This window comes from Ovis canadensis, chromosome 19 (assembly GCF_042477335.2).
Source record: "Ovis canadensis isolate MfBH-ARS-UI-01 breed Bighorn chromosome 19, ARS-UI_OviCan_v2, whole genome shotgun sequence".
Taxonomy (NCBI): Eukaryota; Metazoa; Chordata; class Mammalia; order Artiodactyla; family Bovidae; genus Ovis; species Ovis canadensis.
In genome coordinates, this window is record NC_091263.1 from 66,219,456 (window position 1) to 66,232,306 (window position 12,851).

The window sequence follows — 12,851 nt, forward strand, 5'->3', positions numbered from 1 at the left end:
TACCAAGAGTGTAACAGCCAGCTCAAAAAACAAAACTGACCATTTCACACTTGGCTCTACCAAGCCTGGATCCTCGGGCACAGACACAACCCAGCTCTGAGTTCCGTTTGTAGGGCTTCCCCCCACAGCATATGGCGATGTAGAGAAGATGCACAAGGTTCCTCTAACTTGTCTGCAATCAACCCACCTGCTCACCAAGAGGAGACAAGCCTGACAGGTAACAAAGTAAATGCTCTGTGAGATCCTACCCTCTGTCCCTCTCAGACAGGGGAATATGTCTTGGTTCACAGTGGCCCAGAAGGGGACCGAAGGCAAGCCTTTAGTGGAAGGAGTTTGTTTGCGAGGTAATTCCAGAAAAAGCCAGCAAAAGTGTAGACAGAGGGGTCAGGGCAGGACATGAGTGAGAAGAAAACATGTCAATAAACAGGTACTAAAGTGGATGACAGGAGCTCAACCCAGCTGGGGACCTCAGGCAGAGGTGTGATACGTCTGGAGGTGGGCCCCCAACGGAGTGAGGAAGAGATGTTTTTACAGCAAGTTCCCCCAGGGGTTAGTTGAAGCTGCTCCCTGATACAAACACCCTAGTGCTTTCTGTCTGCCTCAGAGCAAAGGTCAGCTAGAGAATGGGGAATGGGCAGGACATGGGCAGTGTCTGAAACACACAGGCAAATAGACATGTGACCTCTGTGTCACTCTGTCTCTCACGCCCTCATGGAGAAATCTTCACCCCGATGAGCAGGATACTTCTTTTTAATGGTGCAAATGTTTATACTATGTGATCGCTAAGCACAAACCCACCACTGACATCTGAGACCCAGCTGAAGAAACAGTATTGAGGCTAAACGCCACAGGAAAAGCCAGGAGGGATGGGCTATTTCAGAATTAACATTGTTGAGGGCAAGAAGTAAGTATGTCCTGGGTGTTGCACCTGCAGGCTCAGCCCTGAGACTGAACTTCGTCTCTGTGAGTGTTTAACAAGGCGAGAAGCCTGGTCCCTCGTGGACTGTCAGCTCCACGTGAGCAGGAGCAGCATTCCCACCAGCACTGCACACACAGCAGGTCTCCGTACGTCCTACTGGGTGTTGGAGGAGGAGGGCAGGGGCGGCTGAAGGGCTCGGGAGGGACCCAAGGGTGGGGACACTGTCCTGGAGCTCCTGGGGCTGCTGCCTCCCCCGTGCCCTCCTGGAAGGAACAGGAGCCTCACGCTTCTCTGTGCTCACAGGAGTGATCACACACACACACATAGACACATACACATAGATGCACACACATTCGTGGGGGGCCTCCCAGAGTTAGGGATATGGTCCTGATAAGTGGGCGAAGGGGAGACAAGTGGAATTAAAGCCTGGAGGAAGCTGTTTTCACAAGAATTTATTTTCACTGTCCAGAAGCCTGAATCAGAACAAATCAGACACTTAGGAGTCTTCCCCAGGTTCAGGATCCGACAGTCCTTCTCCATCAACCTCGGATTCTGTGTCCAAGCCAGACTGGCCACGGCCAGCGTATCCCGACACTCTGAAACTGTGAAACAAGAAGACACAGGCTTCTTTTGGGACTGACTCAAGATTAACCCTTGACACACCCCGCACACACACACACCTCGACCTTCCCAGGCTGCCCAAGGAGCCTTGGAACCCCAGGTCACGTTCCAGCTGTGACCCTTGGAGCATGTGGTTGAATCTCCACACTACAGACAGAGAGGAAACTGAGGGCCACAGATGGCATGGGGCTTCCCAGGGTCATAAGCACATTCCAGCAAAGCTGGATGAGAGCAGAGGCTGAAAACCCATGACTGCAGTCAGTGTGTCACAAACTGAGCTCAGTCACAATTCCCTGGAGGTCTTGTGAAAATCCAAATGGCTGGGCCCCACCCCAGTGTCAGATTCAGGAAGTCTGAGTGGGTCCTGAGGATCTATCTCATGTCAGTTCCCAGATGGAAACCCCAGTAGAGAACCCCTGCTTTAAGCGAGGCAGCCCCAGGGCTGGAGACCTGGGGCTTAGGGAAGGAGGGGCCAGGGTAGGAGGGGCTCTCTCTGCCCTGGATGGGGCAGCAGGTCATTGGTATAAAGGATGTTCCACACACTACCTTCCCTAGAAACCCCCCAGTCCAGAAGGGGCCACTCACCTCATTGCAGTTTAGGTCAAACTGGTCATTGGACAGGTCCAGGGTGACTGTCCCCACACACTGTTTCACCCACTGGAAGGAGAGGCTCAGATCAAACTGGATCCCCCGAGCCATAACCTCCCAGCCTCACCGCAGGGACAGGAAACCTTCCCAGAAGCCCCCTGTTCAGCTCCCTGGGAAACATTGACCCTACTCCCAGCCTCACCCCTTTCTCCTGGAAGTCACACTGCTCCACAGGCTGCTGAGTCATTCTGGGGCACAGAGTCTCCTTCACCGTGAAGCTCACAGGCTTTCGAGTGCCCAGATCTTCATCCTGGTGATGGATTAAAGCGGGGGGGAAACTGGGTTCAGGCTCACTTTTCCTTCTCTGATCTGTCTCCCTGCCCCTCACCTAGACAGCCCCCTCCCCAACTCACATCCTTGGGAGGCGGGTCTAGCTCCAGGAGGCGGTAAAGATTAGCTTCTGAGGACTGTTCACTGAGCTGATTGACAGCACGAAGCACGGCCTCCCTGTAGCTGAGGGCCTGGCGCTGGCCGAGGGCAGCACTAGTCCCAGGAGCAGGAGCCACAGTGACCACCGCCCCAGCGAGAGGCTGGCCCTCTGGGTCTCCATGGTGCCCAGTCTGCCTCCTCCCAGCCCGAGGGACCCTCCTTTTCTGCTCAGCCTGGGCCCTGATGCAAAGGCTTAACCAGGAGTCTTCCTGACCTGCCCCATCCCTGGCCTCCTCCCAGGGTGTGAGGTGGACTTGCCTCAGCCCCTGCTGTTGCTTCACGGGATTTCTGGGCAGTGGGCAGGGAGGCCCCTGTGCAAGGTGAAGACAGGGTCTCCCTGACAACTCCTTGGTCTCTTCTGGACACCCTGGGGAGTGTCCCCGTCAGGCTTGCTCAAAATGCTTGAGTCCTTAAGAGATCTGTCTTACACTTGCACACCTGAACAACAGTTTAAAGGACTTTGCATGTGTGCATGCTAAGTCACTTCAGCATGTCCAACTCTCTGTGACCCCATGGACTGTAGCCCACCAGGCTCCTCTGTCCATGGGGTTCTCCAGGCAAGAATACTGGAGTGGGTTGCCATGCCCTTCTGCAGGGGATCTCCCACATCCAGGGATCAAACCCATATGTCTTACATCTCCTAAACTGGCAGGCGAGTTCTTTACCACTAGCTTCACATGGGAAGCCCTTAAAGGAGTATATTCAATAATAAATCTCCTGCTCAAGGCTCTTGGCCAGCAGGCACTCAACAACTTTCACGAATGATTGACAGTATCATCATGTCTAGAGCCTAACTGCCCCCCAAGCCAGTACCAAGGCAGGCATCAAGGCCACACCATCCTGTCCTCTGGGCTCAGTTCTCAGCCAGTCAGGAGCTTGGCTCCATCTGTCCCCTCTTCTGGATTCTTCTGATTACTTTCTCAGTCATATATTTCCTAAGGCCAGATGCCTGGGCTGTTACCCTGGTACCTCCCCAACTATGACGAAGTGTCATCTGTATCATGACCACAGTCCTTTGTTCTCTCTCACAGTGAAGGCAACCAAAGGATGGACAGTCCTCACCAAATAATTAGGTTAGGTTAAAGCCTTTTCTTTATGCAGCTTCTAGAGAGCATGTTCCTAGCTGTCCCCTGACCACTGTCCACCCTCCACATCATTGTCTAGGGGTCCTGCAAACCACTGATTTGACCATTTCACCTGCCGCCTTGAGTCAAGGGCAACAAGGTTTGGAGCTTGATGCTCGGCGTTGTCCTCTCCCTCCTGCCTGCAGGCCTCGGGTGTCAGGCTCCCCTGTACATCCCAAACACTCAGGCACCTCAGAGCCACCTGCTCGTCTCCCATCTCTGCCCCTGATCCCTCTGCTTGCCCTGAACTTCCCCTTAGGAAGCCTTCACTGATGTCCACGGAGATTCAGCACCTCCTCATCTTGGGTCCCGCAGCCTTCAGGAAGTCTCTTCCAATTTGACCTCAAGTGAATTCCTGTCCCATGCCCTGGTAGGGACACCACGCTGTGGTGGCCAGTGTGTGGGGTTTTGAGAACACAGCTGGCTGAAAGGATAATGGACCAAAGCAATAGACGGGTCACAAGCCAAGAAGGAAATTCTTGTACAAGTTTCAGGAGGAATTATCATGTAGTTGTGACTTCTGGGGTTGTTTTGGTCTCAGTTTTCCTATGGGACCCTTGGGGACTTGGCCAGGCCCCCTCGGAAGGTGGCAGGTGGATGGATAGTGCTGGTTACACATCAGCCTTGGAGAAGGAAGGAGAGGTGGGCCTCTGTGAAACCTGGTTTCACAGTCCAGGTATTGCCCAGTGGCCTATTGGTCAAACTATATCCTTTTCCCAACTCAAATGAGGAAAAGGAGATGGTCACAGTAGAAAAGAATTGGCAACACACATGATTACTGGCTACTAGGTAAGCCTGAAACCTTCCCTGTGCCTTCTTTCCTCAGAAACTTTATATTTGCTCATACTTCAGACTGAAGTCCCCTCTCCCATCTTTGCACACCCTCAGGATCTCAGGGTGAGCCTCCTGGGAGACCACAACATTTGAGCAGGAAGTGAGCTGAGCTCATCCAGACATCCACTTCCGGGAGGATGGAGGAGGACAGAGCCCTTCACACGAGGCCCACACACTCCTCCCTCTTCCTGGGTGCCTCTGTGTTCCCTCCCCACGGACTGGCTTGTGCTAGCGGAGGTCTTCCATCTGCCCATGGGTGCACTGGGAAGGTAGAAACAGCCCTTCCAGCAGCTCCTCCCAGGTTTTGACGAGTGTGTGCTTTTGGAAGTAAAGACAGATGCTACTCAGTTTTATCACCAACAGTGGACTCCAGCTGTGTGTTCAGGTACCAAGTCTCCTACCTGCAGTTCTCACTGCCTCAGCCGCACAGACAGGATGGGGCAGCACAAGCATGGGAGGCGTCAATACTCTGGCAGGAACATCTACTGGTTTGAAGCTACCACGAGCTTAAAAGGAAAGTGAAAGTCATTCAGTTCATGCCTGACTCTTTGCAACGCTATGGACTGTACAGTCCATGGAATTCTCCAGGCAAGAATACTGGAGTGGGTGGCCTTTCCCTTCTTCAAGGGATCTTCCCAACCCAGGGATTGAACCCAGATCAACCACATTGCAGGTGGATTCTTTACCAGCTGAGCCACAAGAGAAGCCGAAGAATACTGCAGCGAGTAACATATCCCTTCTCCAGAGGATCTTCCCGACCCAGGAATCGAACTGGGATCTCCTGTATTGCGGGAAGATTCTCTACCAGTTGAGCTTCCAGGGAAGCCACCAAGAGCTTAACAAACAGCTAAAAAAAATCCTGACCATTGAACAATTGGCTCTGGCAAGCCTGTATCCCTGATACAAACAAAACAGAGCCCTCAGTTTCCCGATAGGCTTTCCTCCCATGGTGAGGAGTGATGTAGAGTGAGACACATCAGTTCAGTCAGTTCAGTTGCTCAGTCATGTCCAACTCTTTGCAACCCCATGGACTGCAGCAAGCCAGGCTTTTCTGTCCATCAACAACTCCTGAAGCTTGCTCAAACTCATGTTCATTGAGTCGGTGATGCCATCCAACCATATCATCCTCTGTCGTCCCCTTCTCCTCCTGCCATCTTTCCCAGCATCAGGGTCTTTTCAAATGAGTCAGTGCATCGTGTCAGGTGGCCAAAGTATTTGAGCTTCAGCTTCAGCATCAGTCCTTCCAATGAATATACAGGAGTGATTTTCTTTAGGATAGACTGGTTGGATCTCCTTGCAGTCCAAGGGACTCTCAAGAGGCTTCTTCAACACCACAATTCAAAAGCATCAATTCTTTGGGGCTCAGATTTCTTTTATGGTCCAATCTCAAATTCATACATAGCTACTGGAAAAAGCATAGCTTTGACTAGATGGACCTTCGTCCGCAAAGTAATGTCTCTGCTTTTTAATATGCTGCCTAGGTCTGTCACAGCATCTCTTCCAACGAGCAAACATCTTTTAATTTCATGGCTGCAGTCACCATATGCAGTGATTTTGGAGCCCAAGAAAATAAAGTCTGTCACCATTTCCGTTATTTCCCAAATTATTTGCCAGGAAGTGACAGGACTGGATGCAGTGATCTCAGTTTTTTAAATGTTGAGTTTTAAACCAGCTTTTTCACTCTCCTCTTTCACTTTCATCAAGAGGCTCTTCAGTTCTGCTTCATTTTCTGCCATAAGGGCAGTGCCATCTGCATATCTGAGGTTATTGATATTTTTCCCAGCAATCTTGATTCCAGACTGTGCTTCATCCAGCATTGAATCCAGCATTTCTCATGATGTACTCTGCATATAAGTTAAATAAGCAGGGTGACAATATACATCCTTGAAGCATTCCTTTCCCAATTTGGAACTAGTCCATCATTCCATGTCTGGCTCTAACTGTTGCTTCTTGACCTGCATACAGATTTCTCAGAAGGCAGGTAAGGTGGTCTGGTATTCCCATCTCTTTCAGAATTTTCCAGTTTGTTGTGGTCCACACAGTCAAAGGCTTTGGCGTAATCACTAAAGCAGAAGTAAATGTTTTTCTGGAACTCTCCTGCTTTTTCTATGATCCAACTGATGTTGACAATTTGATCTCTGGTTCCTCTGACTTTTCTTAATCCAGCTTGAACATCTGAAAGTTCTCGGTTCACATACTGTTGAAGCCTCACTTGGAGAATTTTGAACATTACTTTACTAGCGTGTGAGATGAGTGCAATTGTGTGGTAGGTTGAACATTCTTTGGCATTGCCTTTCTTTGGGGTTGGAATGAAAACTGACCTTTTCCAGTCCTGAGGCCACTCCTAAGTTTTCCAAATTTGCTGGCATATTGAGTGCAGCATTTTAACAGCATCATCTTTTAGGATTTGAAACAGCTCGACTGGAATTCTATCACCCTCACAACCTTTGTTCGAAGGCCCTAAGGCCCACTTGACTTCACATTCCAAGATGTCTGGCTCTAGGTGAGTGATCACACCTTCCTGATTATCTGGGTCATGAAGATCTTTTTTGTACAGTTCTTCTGTGTATTCTTGCCACCTCTTCTTAATATCTTCTGCTTGTTAGATCCATACCATTTCTGTCCTTTATGGAGCCCATCTTTGCATGAAGTGTTCCCTTGGTATCTCTAATTTTCTCGAAGAGATCTCTAGTCTTTCCCATTCTATTGTTTTCCTCTAACCTTCCTGATTCAGCCCCACCTGCTCACCAAGAGGAGACAAGCCTCACAGGTAGCAGAGTACATGCTCTGTGAGATCCTGCCCTCTGTCCCTCTCAGAGAAAAGAATCTGTGTCTTGGTTCAGGTGGACCCAGAAGCAGACCTAAGACAAGCAATTAGCAGAAGTAGTTTGTTTGGGAGGCAATTCCAGAAAGCTTTGTAGGGATGTAGAGACATGAGACAAGGCAGGACCTGAGTCAGAAGAGTATGTTCAATGAAGAGGTCACTGAAGTGCATGGCTGAGACTAAAGCCAGCTGGGGACCTCAGACAGAGGTGTAACACATCTGGGAGTGGGACACCCAAGGAGGGAGAAAGAGGAGATGCTTTTCCATCAAGTTCCCCCAATGGTTAGTTGAAGCTGCTCCCTGGATTCAAACTCTCCAGGGCTACCATCTGCTCCAGAGCAAAGGTCAGCTAGAAAATGGGGAGTGCGCAGGACATGAGCAGTGTCTGAACACTGAAGCAAACAGTGATGTGATCTATGTGTCACTCACAGAGACGCAGTTCAGTTTCAGGGCTGAGCCTGCAGGTGCAATGCCCAGAACAGTCTCTGTGAGTGTTTAACAAGGTGGGAAGCCTGACCCCTCGTGGACTGTCACCTCCGTGCGAGCAGGAGCAGCATTTGCACCAGCACTACACACACAGTAGGTGTCCGTACGTCCTACTGGGTGTTGGACGAGGAGGGCAGAGGCAGGTGAAGGGCTCGGGAGGGACCCGAGGGTGAGGACGCTGTCCTGGAGCTCCTGGGGCTGCTGCCTCCCCCCGTGCCCTCCTGGAAGGAACAGGGGCCTCACACTTCTCTGTGTTCACAGATACATACACACACACATAGACAAACATGCAAACACACAGAAACATAGACACACACATACATAGACACACACACACACAGAGGCACACACACACAGTAGCCCTCTAAGAGTTAAGGACTCAGTCTCAATAAATGGGAAGAGGCGAGAAAGTAGAAATTGAATCCTGGAGGAAGTTGTTTTCACAAGAATTTATTTTTCACCATCCAGAAGTCTAAGCCAAAACAAATCAGACCCTTACGACTCTTCTGTGGACTCAGGATTCACCAAAATTCTTTAATGGGTGTGATGGCAGCCAATCCTTCACCATTTTCAAGGAAACCTTGAAATGAGAGATGTCAGCAGGAATGGACGTAGACTTGGCATTGGTCTTGGCCACAGCGCTAAACTCGACCTGGGCCTTCACAATGATTATCACAGTGGTTTTGGCCATGGCCTTAGCCCTGGCCTTGGCAGTGGTAATGGCAATGGCTTTGGCCACGGTCTTGGCCCTGGCCTTGGCAGTGGCAATGGCAATGGCTTTGGCCATGGTCTTGGCCCTGGCCTTGGCAGTGGCAATGGCAATGGCTTTGGCCATGGCCTTTCGCTTGGGAAATGTTGATGCCGGGGACGAAGTCTCCTGACACTCTGAAACTGTAAACCATGACAAAACAGATTTGTTGTGGGACGGGGCAAGGGTCAAGACAACATCCCTCACTTCACACCTGAACAGCCCTGTAACTGGGACACCACAAGTGTTGGGCCCGGTTCACCCTCTGGCTGTTATCTTTGAAGCATGTGATTGAATCCCTATGTACAGAGACTTGTGGAGAAACTGAGGTCCACAGACAACATGAGGTTTCGCAGGGCCACAAGCCCATCCTAGCAAAGCTGGATTAGAGCAGGGGATGAAACATCATTACTTACTTGAGTCAGTGCCTCTCAACCCAATGCCTCTCAGCCCAGTCAGAATTCCCTAAAGGCCTTGTGAAAGTACAATGGCTGGACCCCACCCCAGAGTCTGATTCATTCTGAGAGCTCAGTGGGACCTGAGACCTGTCTCATGTCAGTTCCCGGTGGGGACCACATTACAGAAACACTGCTCTAAAGGACAGAGCCAGGGCTGGAGACCTGGGGCTCGGGGGAGGGAGGGGCCTGGGTAGGAGGGCCTTTCTCTGCCCTGGATGGGGCACCGGGTCATAGGTCCAAAGCATGCTCCACAGCCCACTTGTTAGCATCTGCACAACACAGAAAGGGCCACTCACCTCATTACAGTTTAGACCAAACTGGTCATCAGACCGGTCCAGGCTGAGTGTCCCCACACACTGTTTCACCAGCTGCAAGGGGAGCTCAAGGTCAAACTGGAACCCTCGGGCCATAACTTCCCTGGCTCACCTCATCCCCTAGATGCTGGAAACCTTCCCGAAGTTCCCTGTTCAGCTCAATGCTTCCCTGAGAAGCATTGATCCCAGCCCTCATTCCCTGCCCCCAGGCTCACCCCATTCTCCTTGAAGTCACACTGCTCTGCAGGCTGCTGGCTCAGCCTGGGGCACAGGGTCTCCTTCACCATGAAGCTCATTGGCTTTCAAGCTCCCCGGTCCTCCACCTGGTCAACGATCAATGTGGGGAGACTGGGCTTGGATCATGTTTCCTTCTCTCATCTGTCTCCCTGCCTCCCACCCGGACAGCAGCCTCTCCAGCCCGCAGTGTGTCCGGCCCTGGGCTTGGTGCTAGAGGCACAGGGGAGGGCACGGAGCCCTTGCCCGGCCTCATGGGCACTCAGAGAGCAGGAGCGGCCCTCACAGCAGCACTGCTGGCAGCGCCTCCCCTCAGAGGGACCCACGGAGGTCAGGGCCGCCTGCAGGAAGAGCCCTTGTCACTGGAGCCTCCAGGCTGACGGAGGCCCTCCTGGCAGGGAGACACTGAGGTGCAGGGGGGACATTAGCAGGGAAGTCACCTCACAGAGCCTGTGACCCCTCCATCCCTGGAGCTCCCAGAAGTCCAGAGAGCCTGAGCCAGGTGTGCAGGGCACCTGATCCCACAGCAGAGAGGCTAAGGCAGGAAGCCTGGTGCTGGGAGGGGCCCCAGGTCTGGGAAGGTTTCCTGGAAGAGATGGGAGCCCACCTAGAGGGAAAAGTGCCTTCCTGACAGGAGGACCAGCCTGAGCGAGGGGGCAACAGTGTGGCCAAGGCAGGCGGGAAAAGGGCCCGTCCCCAGCCCCCTCCCCAACTCACATCCTTGGGAGGCGGGTCTAGCTCCAGGAGGCGGTAGAGATTAACTTCTGAGGACTTCTCATTGAGCTGACCCACAGCACGAAGCATGGCCTCCCTATAGCTGGGGGCCTCGGAGCAGGCCGAGGGCAGCAATAGTCCCAGCAGCAGTAGCCACAATGAATACTGTCTCAGGCAGAGGCTGGCCCTCTGGGTCTCCATGGTCCCCAGTCAGCCTCCTCATAGCCCAAGGAACATCTTTTATGCCCAGTCTGGACCTGAAACAAAGGAAAAACCAGGAGTCTTTCTGACCCGCCCCATCCTTGCCCTCTTCCCAGGGTGTGAGCTGGTCTTGCCACAGTCCTTGCTGTTGCCTCATGGGTTTTCTGGGCAGTGGGCAGGGAGGCCCCTGTGCAAGGTGAGAAAATGGTTTCTCCATCTCTCTTAATACCTTGGCCTCTCTGGGGCACATGGGAAGTGTCACAGTAAGGCTTGCTCAGGTGGGTTGTGCCCTCCAAGAGGGAAGGAGTACACAGTGTCTACATCCCCTCTGACCTCCCTCCACTCCTGCCCAGCTCCTCCCCCTGTATCCTTTCATCTCAGTGAAGCCACAAGCCCCACAGTTTAACGTCTTTGTGTTCCAGGCTCTTCCCTAACTACTGTCCACCCTCCACCCCGTCATCTAGGGCTCCTGCCAGCCACTCATGTGGCCACCGACCAGCTGCCTTGAGGCAGGGGCACCATGGTCTGGATATTGATCCTCATCATTGTCCACAGCCCTGCCCTGAGGTTCTCAGGTGTCACGGTGCCCCATCCACCCCAACCACAAGCAACCTCAAGCCTCCTGCCCTCCTCCCATCTCTGCACCTGATACATCTGTTTGACCCATCTTCCAACTTGAGAAGCCTTCCCTGACCTGCAACCACACAAGGAAACTTCTCTTGGCTCACAGAGATTTCAGGACATCCCTTCTGATTTGACCTCAGTGACTCCCTGCTCAGTGCTCTGGTTGAACACTGGTGGGGATGGGGGAGCGGGGCCCACTGGGAGGACAAGAAAGAACAGCTGGGAAAAAGAATGTGCCCAAGGGACAGAGGAGTCCTGAGACCATGAAGCCCATTCGAATCCATCACCAGCAGGGAAGGACCATGTGCCCGTGAGGTGGCTCGTGGACTCAGTTGCCCTGGGGGACCCTTGGGGGCTTGGCCAGACTGCCTTAGAAGGTGGCAGCCTGGATGGATGGTGCTGGTTGCCCACTCAGTCTTGGAGAAGGAAAGAAAGCTGGGCTTTGTGAAACCTGGTTACACAGCCCAGATATTGCCCCAGAGGCACCTTGGTCAAGCTGTATCCTTCTCCCAAATCAAAGGAGGAAAGGGAGATGATTGCAATAGAAACTAACTAGCAATACACATGGTTACTGGATGGCTGATAACCCTGACACCCACCCTATGCTTTCCTGCCTCTGAGCCTTTGCCTTTGCTCAGACTTCAGACTGAAGTCCCCTCGTCCATCCTCTCTGGATGTGGTGTCGTGTCCTCTGCCAGGTTCAGGCTGTGCCTCCTATGATGCCAAGTGTGAGCCTTCCATGCCTCCAGGATCCTGCTTTAGTCTTCACAGCCTGCCAGAACAGAGCTCTTCTCAGGAAAGGCACCACGCCCTTGTCCCCAGCCAGTTCAGTTGAGTTCAGTCCCTCAGTTGTGTCCGACTCTTTTTGACCCCATAATCGCAGCACGCCAGGCCTCCCTGTCCATCACCAACTCCCGGAGTTCACTCAGACTCATGTCCAACAAGTCAGGGATGGCATCCAGCCATCTCATCCTTGGTCATCCCCTTCTCCTCCTGCCCCCAATCCCTCCCAGCATCAGAGTCTTTCCCAATGAGTCAACTCTTCACATGAAGTAGCCAGAGTACTGGAGTTTCAGCTTTAGCATCATTCCTTCCAAAGAAATCCCAGGGCTGATCTCCTTCAGAATGGACTGGTCGGATCTCCTTGCAGTCCAAGGGACTCTCAAGAGTCTTCTCCAACACCACAGTTCAAAAGCATCAATTCTTCCAACCAACTCCACATCCGGTCTTTGGGGAATCCACATACACTTTATACCCCCAACAAACTCAGGTAGGAGCCTTGATCCTGCATCACCCCCTCCTTTTCTCCTCTCAGCCACCCTTCTGGTCCCTGAGAGTCTGGGGCAATTGGAACGGAAACCCAATTCTAAACAGGGCCCCAGATCTCTGGGAACACACACCAGCTCTCTGTGTACATCAGTTGTCAAGGAAAATGAGACCCACAGGCAAATCTTTCAATCAACGACATCCCTCACTCACTAGGAAATGGCAGACCCAGTGGGGCACCCAATCCCTCCACTGACCCAGCATGCTAACCACCTCTCAGGGACCAGTGGAGGGCAATTTAGCCCTCCTTCCTGCCCTCTGCAGGAAACAGGGAAGGTTCCAATGACCTGTGAGGATGGACTTGGGTGAGGGCTGAGCATCAGGACCCTTTCTCTGCTAGCGTCTAC

General features: G+C 52.3%; 1 protein-coding gene and 1 pseudogene across 1 annotated transcript; both read right to left on the reverse strand.

Annotated features, from left to right (window-relative positions):
* Positions 1 to 1,356: 1,356 nt before the first annotated feature.
* Positions 1,357 to 2,747, reverse strand: LOC138424737 (cathelicidin-4-like). The gene is given in 5 exon segments (XM_069562103.1): positions 1,357 to 1,521; positions 2,126 to 2,197; positions 2,331 to 2,438; positions 2,542 to 2,648; positions 2,651 to 2,747. Coding segments are annotated over 5 exon segments (438 nt in total). The 5' UTR covers positions 2,739 to 2,747; the 3' UTR covers positions 1,357 to 1,458.
* A 5,572-nt stretch (positions 2,748 to 8,319) lies between these two features.
* On the reverse strand, positions 8,320 to 10,600 carry LOC138424738 (cathelicidin-3-like; annotated as a pseudogene).
* Between the last annotated feature and the right edge of the window lie 2,251 nt (positions 10,601 to 12,851).